General features: G+C 38.2%; 1 protein-coding gene across 9 annotated transcripts in view; it reads right to left on the bottom strand.

The window, feature by feature from the left end:
• bsk (mitogen-activated protein kinase dJNK) overlaps nucleotides 1-13,465 on the bottom strand; it is a 383,933-nt gene that overhangs the window by 46,707 nt on the left and 323,761 nt on the right. For all 9 annotated transcript variants that reach the window (XM_083141593.1, XM_083141594.1, XM_083141601.1 and 6 more), the window contains one exon: nucleotides 1,900-2,130. In XM_083141593.1, coding sequence (XP_082997719.1) covers nucleotides 1,900-2,051 — 152 coding nt within the window. In that variant the 5' untranslated portion in view covers nucleotides 2,052-2,130. The remainder of the gene's footprint in view (nucleotides 1-1,899; nucleotides 2,131-13,465) is intronic.

Here is a 13,465-nt window from a genome sequence, read left to right as displayed (position 1 = left end):
TACATATTTTTTTGTATTTTTGATAAATCAGCATAAACACATACTGTGCATGTTATAAAAAAACAACGAAATAACGGTAAGCCTTTACAGGTTCGGACAACTAAATTTAAATGCAACAGAAATAAGGCGATCGTATCCCAGACGATTGGCGACCGGAACGGGTGTTTTACTCTGCTCGCATCACATCAGATTCCCGACCGGAAAGTGTTAACAAGCTTCCTTCATAAGTACATTACATAAAGGTTAGTTCATTTGATCATTAACATCCTGATTGGTTTTTGATTGATTGATTTGCTTTATTTTACTTTGCTTCTTGTGCCACTATTGGCTAATTTGCGAAGCTGGGGATGAAATTGATCACTGGACACACACAAACATCCATGCCCAAGCCAGCATTCGAATCTGGGACGTCTAGCATTGTAGCGTGATGTGCTAACCACTCTGCCAGAGGGGCCGGCACATCCTAATTGGTGAGTTCAAGTTTATGTCACAAACTGAGTCATTCAAATGTCAATTTATAAACATTATTAAGAAATCAAAGTAATACTAAACCTTTTAACTTTTGACATGTACATTTTTAGTTATAATCGAATGTTACAAGGCCTCCCCGATGGCGCAGTGGTAGCGTCGCCGCCTTGTAATGAAGGGGTCCCGGGTTCGATACCCGGTGGAGGCACAAGTGGTTCGGATCCCACTTTAAACTGTAGGTCCAGTCCCGATTAGCCTTACTGTGCATAAAGTGGACTTAAAACACCAACTCAACTCAACTCGAATGTTACAAAAATGTGCAAGAACGTAAAATAGTGTTGGTCAGGTTTTACCAATAACTTTGCGCTTAAAATTACATGATATTTCCTTGTTTGGTAATTCCACAAAAAATTCTCTAAATACATCTTTGAACTAAAATGGTTATCAAAATGAATAAGGCACCCTTGGAAGAAAAACTGTTCTGTTATCAAGTTCATTTTGCCACTAAAATTATACGCTCAAGTACCCCATTTTGTCCAAACAGTACCAGACAGTGCCGACAGTACTAGAAGGAGAGACCAGAATTTTTTTTGATTGATTATTGATTTCACATCGAAGCAATTTTTCGGTACAGCATTCATTAGCTGTTAACTGTAGGTCATTGTAAGTGCTGTTAAGCAGTATTACATAGTTCAACAATGTGTGCATATCTGAAATACTTATTATAGTAATTGATGTTTTGTAAAAACAACATTTTGTAAAATTTGTGATTATATTTGTCCACATAAGCAACACCTCCCCTAATAAAAACAGCATATGGATCATTTATAAAATGGAAAAAGAAGGGTATATGCAAGAAGTAAACAAAGCTGTGTGTGCTCATGCAGATTATCCTTCTGCAAAAAACACTGCCATGATTTGTGACAGGTTGGTTGAAAATCAATAATGACAAAACCCTTACAAAGAATGGTGATATCACATGACATCAACTCAAGGGCTCGGGTGTGAAACATAGTAAGTGAAATTTATTCATTATTAAGTTCATTAAGAAAAAATGGTTATTAGAAGCTATACTGTAGACAAATTGTTTTCGTATTGTTTGACCAATTTCAGAAGTATTCAATGAGTCCAATGCAAATTGTTTGGCATCGCAATTACAAGCCCCAATTGAAGAACAGCTCCTTTTACGTTGTAACCAATAATGACCAAAATGGTACTTACCATGTTTTACTCCTGAGCCCCTTTAATTATGTTTTATGGCCAGCATTGCATGATATGGTGTGACACACCATACAGCAATGGGGATGAAGAAATAACATGATTCTATACTAGTAATACTGGATCTTCCAAATGTACATAGTATTGCATTTAGTTTTATTCATTAAAGAGTACAACAATTAAATTCTGAATAGGAAATGCTTGTTTACTCACCATACTATTCCCTGAGCACCTGAACCTATTGGCTTGAGATTCTGGTACCGTTTCAATATGGTGAACTTGGTGTCCCCAACCTCCACGGTGTAGAACATGGAGGACAGCCTGGATGACATTTTGGGGCTAGGCCTAGGACTGAGGAAAGGCATGCGTAGGATGAGGCTTACAGGGGATCACCTAGACTGAGCTGGCAGCAGTCTCCCAGGGCACAGAAGGTCACTTCTCTGTCTGCGGAAGAAAACAAAACAGCCGTTACTATAACTTCTTGTTTTTCTGATTTCTATCAATAAATATATGATAACTAGAGGTATGAATATTTTGTTTTTGACGAAAACACGAAATGTGAAATAACACCTTGTAATGTTAATTATTCATGTTTCTGAAAGGTATGAGGTGTATTTTCCTACTCTGTTTTGTCACGAAATGATGCAAAATGAACTGCAAAATGCGAAATAGACTCTTAAACACGAAATTTTGAGTTTATTTACCAACGCGACACTTTCTGAAGTTATTATTCTGTAAGTTATGCAATTCACGGAAAAGTTATTAATTCTGCTGTAAATATTTGAGAAGCAAAAATGGATCTCCTTATACAGGCATAAACATAACTACATAAATGTACTATTAGAAGGAATATGTTTATTTTATGTAATAAGTGCAGTTTCTAAAACAAATCTAGGATTCTATTCACAATTTTAAAACCAAAATGTCATTTTATATACGGATTTTAATCCGATTTTTCACCGCTATTATCATCAACATTTTATCCGCTTCTGAACCCGAAATTGACTCTGTTTTTTTACCGAAATTTTGCTTTTTAATTTAACAAAAATATGTGCCTCTACTGATTACAGGCAAAATTGCATTGCAGGAATACTCTTTCACAACAATAATTCTACGAACTGTGTAAAGATATCTGAAAGTGTGGACATTATGTCTATTAAGTTAACTATAAGTTATAACTGTAACTATTAAGTTAACTATACATGGTGTCAGTTGTCAGGGGGTTCTGCAACAACTTGTTGTCAGCTACCCTGTTCTTCTGCATCTTTAACCTTCAGGTCAATAATAATAATAAACACGAAATACAAGTTGCTTTGATTAATTGGTTAATCACAAAGATAGGGATGCATGATGATATGATAAAATTGATGAAGGAGCACTCACAAAGAACACCCATGCCCAGGCCAGGATCCGAACCTGGAACCCCTGGCATCGTAGCACAATGTGCTAACAACTCTGTCACGGAGGCCGGAGAAATGAAAATTGTTGTAGCTATAGTATACATGAGAAATGATCTGATATGAATTTTTGCCTACACCAATATCTGATGTTCTACAGATTCTGTACAAAACTGCAAATATTCCTCAAAGATTCTGATTGGTTTATTTGTCTTCTTATGTAACGAAGTCACTACAATGGCTTTAGTTTGATAAAGAAACTCTACATTTAAAAATGTATTCATGTTACGGGACTTTAGACACATTAAGATAATATCCACATGAATTGTGCTTATTTATCCCCATACCTGTTAATTCTATTTGATTATTTTAGTGACTGCTGACACTACTAATTGACACAAAAATCAAGAAAAACACACACCATAATGAACAATACATCCACTTCTCGCTTCCACTACTTGAACAAGTAAAACCAAGCAGTGGCAGACAACACAGCAGACAATCCAGCAACAGCACCGCATCTAGTGACCATTGACTTAACAGTGCAGGCCTGAAGCCTACTAAGGAGATAACTACAAGTACCAATGTTAGATGGTGACAGTTAATCTAATAAGAAAAACAGGTATGCAGATACATTAATTACAAGCAAAACTCAATATGCTGACCAAGGCAGAAATTTATTTTATTATAAAACATAAACTAAACATAACGTTTCAACCTTCTAGCAAGGTCTTCTTCAGACTGCACCATATATATAGTCCTTCTTTGTACCTTGTTACATTTGTACTTGGTGCAGAGTCTGAAGAAGACCTTGCTAGAAGGTTGAAACATAACGTTTAGTTTATGTTTTGAAATACAACCTTGGTGACAATTAAGTTCGACCAGAAAGGAATACGTGATTAAATGCACAGAGGCATAGGCGATGGAATGGGTGACCCACAGAAGTGACGTATGTGTGTAAGAGGAGGCGTGTGAGCAGGCAAGAATCGTGATCCCAGCATGTTGCACCCAAGGTCACGTAATGAACGAAAATGGGGAACTATACGCGTGACATTGCGTATATAAGCGCGTGCTGTGCACCGAGGAACCGCAGTGCATCATCACCATGGCCAGGGGCAAACCTATTGACAACACCGTGAGGAGAAGAGTGGTGGAGTTGCAACGGTGAACGGGAAATAGGGTGCCAACTGAACTTACCCAAGTCAACCGTCCAAACACCACCAAAATACGGGTACTACAGAGCCAGGTAAGGCCCCCGGTCGAAAATGCCTGCTGAGCGTGCGTGACCTACGGATATTTAGGCGCTATATCCAGACCAACAATCATGTTTCTGTGGCCGAATTACAACTGTGGACTCGAGAACGCTTTCACATTGAAGTGTCAACCAGAACCATTCACCGTTACCTACAAATGTGGTTACCGAGTGTACAAGGCGAAACGTAAACCCTTCCTTTCCATGTTGAACAAAGGCAATCGACTACGGTGGGCACGAATGTTCCGGGGATGGACATTTCGGCAGTGGAACAGGGTTTTGTGGACGGACGAATCCATTTTCAATGTTGTGTACGGGAAAATACGGAAAACAGTCATTTGTCGGAAGGAGGAACAGAATGAAGCAAAATGTTATGCACGTCGGGTACAGAAACCTGCGTCAGTGATGGTATGGGGATGCATGACGGCATCTGGGGTTGGCTCACTACACGTCTGTGAGGGCATTGTGAATGCACACGCCTATACACGCATACTGGAGCGGCATCTTCCCACAGTGCGAAGGCACCTGTTCCACAGGCGGCGTCTCATATTTCAACACGACAATGCCAGGCCTCATACAGCGCGGCTGACAAGAGAATGGTTGACTTGCCATCACGTGCGAACTCTGCCATGGCCACCATCGAGTCCCGACCTCTCGCCCATTGAGAATGTGTGGCGTGTTCTTAAGCGACGTGTGCAACAGAGGGGACCCACGACAGTGGCTGCTCTTATCGCCTGCCTGCAGGAGGAATGGCACCGCATCAATGTGGAATACCTTGAACGACTCGTCCGCAGCATGCTCCGACGCATTGCCACAGTTATTCGCCGACGGGGCAGCGTCACACCATGGTAAACAGGATCCCCTCTAACAGTGGTCGAACTTCAATGTCACGTGTAGATGGACGAAAATGTTTTATTTTGTGTGGACACCATACATTGCTGCGTTGCAGCGGAAATTTATGTTTTCCTTTGTTCCATGTAGCCTGCTGAATAAAATATGTTCAGCATATGTTCTTCTTTCACAACGCACTCCTATATTTGTGACTGGTCGAACTTCATTGTCACTAAGGTTGTAAAATAAATTTCTGCCTTGGTCAGCATATTGAGTTTTTCATATCATGGAAACAAGGCTTAATGGTGTTATAATTAATTACAATTTTACTTTACAAAAACCAGGCATATAAATTACATATTTATGTACATAAAAATAACAAAATGACAGAATTTTTAATTAAATTTCATTACATTTAGGGATATATTGGATTGGTAAATTATCAGCAATTTTAGAGATTTTACCAATGAACCAATATCGGTTAATACTGAAAAAGAGTACCAATTAATCTGTTCCACATCTCGTACACATCATAATAAAGAATTCACCTTTAGGGCAAGATAAAATATTCAGTGCACACTGTATATTAATTATTAAATGCCGGTGGTTCACCGTACCCCATCTGAACTCCAAAATTATATATCCTGGAACCAGCTATGTAGAGTTGAGATGGGTGAAACCATTATCTATGGGGTAATTCAAACAGTACTTGAGGCTCGATATGAAAATGTTTAAAAACTAAATGGTCTTTCGACAACTGTAGACTGATGTAAACAGTGGAATGGATCATTAATTGCAACAAATGTAAAGTATACATTTTGGCCTCTTGAAAAATAAGTGGTTCTCTCTTTTATTTACTGTACACATTAACAGAATTTGTAAGGTTAAGTATTGGCCAAAAGTTTCTGCAAACGTTGGAACATAATTTGAGATGCAAGTGTTGACAGTGCAATATAAAATGTTATTGACTATTATAACTGGAGCTTCCCCCTGGTCTCCTCTGAGTAATTACTTACACCTAAGGCTGTGCCAATGTTAATACGTATATCGGTATCAGAAAGTATTGGTTCACATTTATTTATTAATACTGGCAGATATCTTTGTGGCATTTTGATCTTTCACAGCATCTGCAAAACTGCCACAACATTTCACGGAGTCGAATTATCCTGAAAATTATGCAAAGTTTGAAGTTTATTTTCATTTTGCACCAGTTTCATGTGCAATTTTGGCATTTGTGATTACATAACATGTATTTTAATATTCTGGTGTAATTTGTGAACATTTTAAAAGCCAAACTCTTGATTAATTGATGCATATAATTGGAGTGGAATAATTGCACACTAATATTAATCAATATTTTCAACAACTTTAATTATTACAATTTTCACGCATCAGCACTAGTGAATGGGTATGGACATGATTTCAAAGTTGCAAAAGCTCCATTTTTCAAATAAGTTGGTTTATGCTGGCTGAGTAATAAAAGCCATGTTAGCACGATTATCAAAAACTTTGCTTTTAGCAGCATCAATGACTGAATGGAGTTAAGCCTAAATAAAATCCACCCAATACAGCAGGCTAATTAGTAGTAGTATGCATACATGAGGAACTAGCTGCACTCAATGGCATTTATGGATTAAGGGAAGGGTAGGGGTAATCTCCTTCCCCACGAGATATACTATTTTATCAAACGAATTGAAAATAATTTGAACACCAGGCCGAGGGTAGAATTTAAAAAGGGGGGGGGGGGGTATGACAGATATTCAGCTGTAGCTGGGATACTTATTATGGTCCATGTCAAAATAGTCATATTGTGGCTATAAAATGATAGGTACTTAATGTTTTCCAAGAAAAATGTGATTTACAAAAGAGAGAATTATGAACGAGGAGCAGGCTGACCCCTTCTCAGACCAATAAACAAAAAGAAATCAATAGAAGAATGAATAACTGGCAAAACCCTACCATTTTTCAAAATATAAAATTTATCAACAGTCCCACCCACACAGACATCTCAAACTAACAGTAAACCTTCAATGGACAGATGAGAGTGAATGGGGAAATGGCCAAATAAGGAACATTTTGTATTACATGAAGATCAATTTTATGAAATACAAGATGATATAAAATACTCAATTTCTAAAATGGACACATGTCAGACAAATATATGTAAAGTATACACCAGAATAGAGCTTCAGTTGTCTAGTCGGTACTTTGTAGGGCATCTGACTGCCATGCGGGAGACCTGGAGTTGATTCGCGGGGTACATGATCTAAGGTCGGAATTAATCCAGCCCTGTTCCCGCATGAAGTGGCTATGGGGCTGACCTAGCCTCAAATCATTGGGTACGTAGGGGCAACCCTGGGGGTAAAGGTGGCCAGAGTGTGGTGCTGATCGCATCACCTCAAAAAAAAAAAGTCTGAAATCGAGAATGTGTGGGGTCCTACCCCCACATCCCCTAAATATGCCTTCATGGAACAATGATATATGCATGGGAAACTCTACCTTTACCTATACACCAAAATACAATTTAATATGTTATCAAAATATTCATATTATCAAGCAAATGTCTAGAAATTATGGTATTTCCTTCTATTTTGCTTTTCTAGGGTTAATCACAATGATGCAGATGACTAGTGAAATGGATGATGAGTCAAACACCATGGTAGCTACTAAAAACAAAAGAACGTTCTGTGTTCATGTACAGAAAACCTTTACATCTTCATATTAATAGTTTCTTTGTTTCAGCTTTCCAGTGGTGATGATTTTTTTTTTGTTAAATACCACGAATTTGGGTGTGACCATAACAAAACTTCCATAGAATTTAGAAAACAAAGCAGCCTGCAGTTATTCTTGTAATGGTGCTGCCAAACAAAAGAAACTAATAAAACTTGCAGGACGTTAAAGATAAAAGGTTACCTTAATCTAAGCCAACTAACACAGCAATTGAAGATTGCATAAGCCTGCAAGGACCAGACAAAAGCTGTGCTGCTGCGATGGTAGAAAAACTTTCATTATAGAGACATCAACGAGAGAATGGAGTATATCCTCAAAAGCCATTCAAACTTGGTAGTCCTCTGTAAGCTGAATTATTGACATGGAGTCCAAACACCCAAGCTCACTGAGGGATCAACTCATCATCCTGTATGCAAACAACGTAGCTGCCTCTTCACAAAAGGCACCAGTGAAAAAAATTCTGCTTGTTACTTCAAAAGGTTGGAAATTAGGTTTCACAAAGTTAAATTATATCAGTTTTTACTCATTTCTTCTTAAATATGTACACTGCATTTCACATTTCACTCACATATTAACAAAGAATTTCAAAATTAAGAATTATATATTCCATTTTTGAACCAACTTTTGATTAGGCTCCATGGTGCTGTAAAGAATACAAAGTTGTTATTGATTTGAATAAAAATTAATGTGGAATATAATTAAATGCTTGTTATTTGCAAATATTTGCTTTACTGCTATTTGTTGACCTAGAAAATTGTTGTGGAAGAAAATTGCAACCATGCTCTCCCTAGATTCGAAAATATCAAATGACAGACAGGCAACAGACAAATATATGGGGAGGTGACCCATCACAACAGAAAAGAGTTTAAGTTCAGATAGACTGTAGTAAGAAACTGTACACTTGAGTGTTAGAATCAACAAAATCATATTAATTGGTGCACTGCACGTCATGAAAGAATCCTTGTTGCAAATTATAAAGGCTGGATGATTAGACGGCTCTTTGGCACCCTTGCTCTATTGTTGTGGCCGGAGATATTCAAAAGTGCTTCCTTTCATCTGTTGATTGTACCTGTAGTCAGGGCTGTAGTCGAGGGTATATGGTGGTATACGCTGTATAATCTCTCGTTGATCTTATTCGTTAGCGTATACCTTATGGTACAATACATACACCATCTACTTTAGTTTCATTTAATTTGGTCATTACTCCAATGAGCTTATTACTGTGAAATACTTTTGGTTTTATGTGATCAGGAATAAAATACCATAAGACCCACCAGATGATCAGTTTAAGCCTATGATATGTATGAAGGTATGGCTGCAAGAAAACCAGAACGAAGAAAAAGATAATTTCGTTTTTCTTGCTCTATTCCACTCAAGTATTTTTCTAAGATTTTATTTTTAGTGTAATGTTGTTAAAAGTATACAAAGTGGTAATTCAGAAAAGCAATCCAACAAGAAAAGAAAATACAATAACACCCTGTCCTTTAGCCTATAGAATAATACTGCAAATGCCTTCTCCATTGTAATATGTCTAATATGTGTATCATGATGACAAATGTTAACATTTTAAAAAAACCATTGCAGCAATCATGCCTTACCCATGAATCTAACTAAGGATCCGTGAAATTTGTTTATTTAATAGAAGATTCCAAATACAGCGTTAGCCATTTTACATTGGAACATTTGTAGTGCATTACATCATGCTTTATGACATATGTGCGCCAGGAAATATTATTTCTTGAAATGGGGATCCTGCATGCAACTATCATTCTCTTTCGATTATCCCTGGAAAAATACTCTTTGGTGCGTATGTGAAATAATAATATCTCGTTCCTGCATATCTTTCACAAATAGCCAATAGAAGGCCATTGGTGATCCTCGTTAAATAGAAATCGTTTTGCTATTTTGACCGAGATGGGGGGCTGGAAGAGAATAATAGTTCAAGCAGCTGCACCGCGTGTTTTCACACTGAAGGATTAAAATGTTTAGAAAACGGAAATAGAGCACAAATGAATATTCTGCTAGCTGCTCCAATCACCAGAGCCTTGTCAACCGCTGCCAGGAAGAGATATTGACACACTTTTAGATGACTGAGCATTGATCTACAAAATCAAACTTTAAAAAACACCTGTGACGTGAATCAAAATCACAACAATATATTCTTGTTTGTAGTTTTTACCACTCCCTGCAGTAGCTGTTCAAAGCTTAAGAACCCATAAATATTTCTTCCTGCGCACCAGCGTCGCTTTATCACCATGAGCCAGTTTAATGTTGACTATCAAATGCCCATTTTTCTTCTTATGGATTTTTCTTTTGTCTGCAATTCTCTTAACTGTGTTGGTGTGCCATAATATATGGGGAATGAGCACGAGTGTGTATTCATGGCAAAGTGTTGGGAAAAAAGGAGTGTGCATTCACAGTTCCAAAAAAAAACAAAAAAAAACGTTTCTACTTGGTAGTTCTTATTCTTCGGAATAGGTCAAATTGCTGTTACCGCTCTCAGTTTGCACAATAGAAAAGTCGCTTGTCAAGAAATATTTGAACGAGTAGTTTCAGTCCCTCCAAGACACGGTATTCAATCCACAGATGCACCCATGTTTTGATAATTGTTTACATCCTACGATTTCATCAACAACAATATTATATCACGAAAACAACATTGTGTAAACATTGACGGCAAAGGGCACCTGCAAGGGGGGCGCAGAGGAGAAATTGCTCCCTTCGATTTCAAATTTTATACAAGTTAAAATAATTTCGTAAAATTTTCTTGCTCGCTTCGCTCGCAATTTACTTGTTTTCTGTAATGTAATGTGCTGTATTTAAATAATGTGTTGTATATATGTATTGAATAAACTTTCAATACGTACACGATTAATGTCAGCATGTTGCATATGTATTTCCTTATTTTATGTCGCTCCATGTTGCATATGTGTAAGACATAAAAGTTATACATGTTATATGTACAAAAATTATTATCTATTATTATTTATCATTCATTTTCTGCTTCAAAAATACAGTTTGTGGGCTTGATTTCCATTATTAGCTAATGTGAAATTAACGGTGTTGAAAAAAATATTTCAAATAGTTCGTTCCAAACAAGTGCTTTAACACCGACTTCTACCCCCTCTTTGCGTAATTTATGAGGATAATAACGTTTTTGATACTACTACTATAATTATTATTATTATTATTATTATTATTATTGGTACTTTTATCCTGGTACTTGCCCCCCCCCCCCCGACAAAAATTCGTGGTTGCGCCTCTGGTCTCAGGGAAGTTTTTACCAAAGTCCCTTATGAGTGGCTGAACGAAACATTTGACTCGAGTCACCTTGCGACAGGATCCGACGGTTTGCGACAAAACAACGAAGGGTCGTGGAATTTGGTCTCGCGAGGAGCAGCTTGCAACAAAACGCTCTGCGCATGCGCCAATCCATTCACTTCTGGCACAGCCATCTATCACAGACCGAAAACGGGGGGGAACTTGAAACCAGCAATTAAATGTAGTCATTGAATCTCATGTTAAATGGTTAATAATTATTTGCTAGAAATATATTCAATGCACAACATATAAACTGATACATCAATTGTACATACACGTTGATTCTGATGTAAACTGTTATACTTATAATGCATCGCTACCCGCTTCCCAAATTATAAAACACGGACCTAGATCTACTGCGTACGTGGACAAAATCTGGTGTCAGATTTTAGCCAACAAATTTACTCGTCTTGCTGCGTCGTATCGTGTCGCATTGTGACTTATCGTGTTGCGTATCGTTGCGTCGTGCATGGTTGTACCAAAGAACAGCCAGAAGACGAAAAACTACTTCTCGAATTATATTTTATTTGTTAGGTGAAATTTTTAATATATGTTCGTCCTTTATGTTTATTAATTCTATGAAGGTGATATGCTTAGACTTTGCTTTAATTTTTATACCTAAATATGCTAGTATTTTATTTAGATTTTGGTGTGCTCGTACAATAAATCCTAACGCGAGGGCGTTCTCTTAAATTCTCCTCTTCTCTCCTCAAGATGATTGCTTCCCTTTAAGAAAATCGATAGCTTCTGAATCTTGGCACGAGAAGGGAAATTAATGTCGCTTGTTAATAAACCGTCTACGCTTACAACACGCCACGGGATCAGCCGATGACGACAACAGCTGGATGATGGGAAATCCAAGATACATTATTCCAAGATCAATGAAAGTAGGCTGCGCGTGTACATTTCAAAATATATCAAACACTAAAAACCAGGGTTGTTAAAGGCCCAGGAACCATTGGCGTGCATACGGGGGGGGGGGGGGGCAAGGGGACGAGATTATTTCTACATTATTATACTTTACCTAGAATTTTCGTGTCGAGGAATCTTATCGCCGTAATTAAACGGTGGTATTATTATATTAAATGATATGTCATTGCCCCTCCCCAACCTTGAACAGAAATCAATTCTAAGGGGGCAAACATTGAGGTAAAAGAAAGCAAGACTATTGAAGAATCTAAGAGTAGCAGGACAAAAGGATACTGAAGATGGAATAATTTTTCACGTTTTCTTGCATGATTTCTTCCAGACGGCCAAGAGCACCTGCAAAGGGGGGGGGGGGGCACAAAGGGGAATTGTCCCCCTCGATATCAAATTTTATACCAATAAAAATACAGTTAGTAAAATTGTCTTGCTCGCTTCGCTCGCAATGTCTCCTCTTCATGCCCTATAACTGCGCCGACCTTCCAAGATGAGGAATCAGCAGACACGGATATTGCGAGCGATATGTTGTTCGCCCAGCGCGGTGAAGGCTTTCTTATAGACTGAAGAAGTCTTGTCACTAGTCGGTTTGGTCTGCAAGTTCTCTCAAGGCTATACCGATCGCATTTCCAACTGGCGGCTGGGAAATAGCGAACATCCACTGACATCGGGCATTTTCGTGTCACAAAGCACCGAAAGTTCCTGGCGGAACGAAACAAATGAGCGTCTGATACACCACATGTTGCCAAACGTACTGTAAAACGGGGGAGAGAGAGAGAGTGGATCAGCGCCGTTACTGGATAAAAGTTGTACAATAGTACACAAAGCATGGACTCGGATCTAACCACCAAAGGTTCTGAGTTCGAGTCCCAGTTCTTCCTCTACAGGTGTCCCTTTAGCAATTTCATCTCATCATTTTTTATCCTGATGGTCGCGGTTAGCCAAAAATGACGGGAAAACTACGTAAAATGTTTTATTGATTTGAATTGTTACTTTACGTCGCTTTTCTGCCAATTCTGGCTAATCGCGACAATGAGGATGAATGGTGATACGATGAATGGATGAAGCGTCAATCACAAACACATGTGGACAACACAACACAGGCCCAACGAAGCGCCAAACCATCGTTAGTATGCAAAATGCAAGGCGTAGTGGTAACGTCATCGCCTTGTAATCAAGGGGTCCGGGGTTCGATACCCGGTGGAGGCACACGGCACAGTGGTTCGGATTCTACTTTAAACTGTAGGTCCAGTCCCGATTAGCCTTTCTGTGCATAAAGTGGAACTTAAAACAACAATTCAGTGATGCAGTACTACGTGGAAGAAAG

Source organism: Lepisma saccharinum, chromosome 20, assembly GCF_977018435.1.
Source record: "Lepisma saccharinum chromosome 20, izLepSacc3.1, whole genome shotgun sequence".
Taxonomy (NCBI): Eukaryota; Metazoa; Arthropoda; class Insecta; order Zygentoma; family Lepismatidae; genus Lepisma; species Lepisma saccharinum.
The sequence above is the reverse complement of the archived record's forward strand: the minus strand, read 5'-3'. Positions and strand labels throughout refer to the sequence as shown.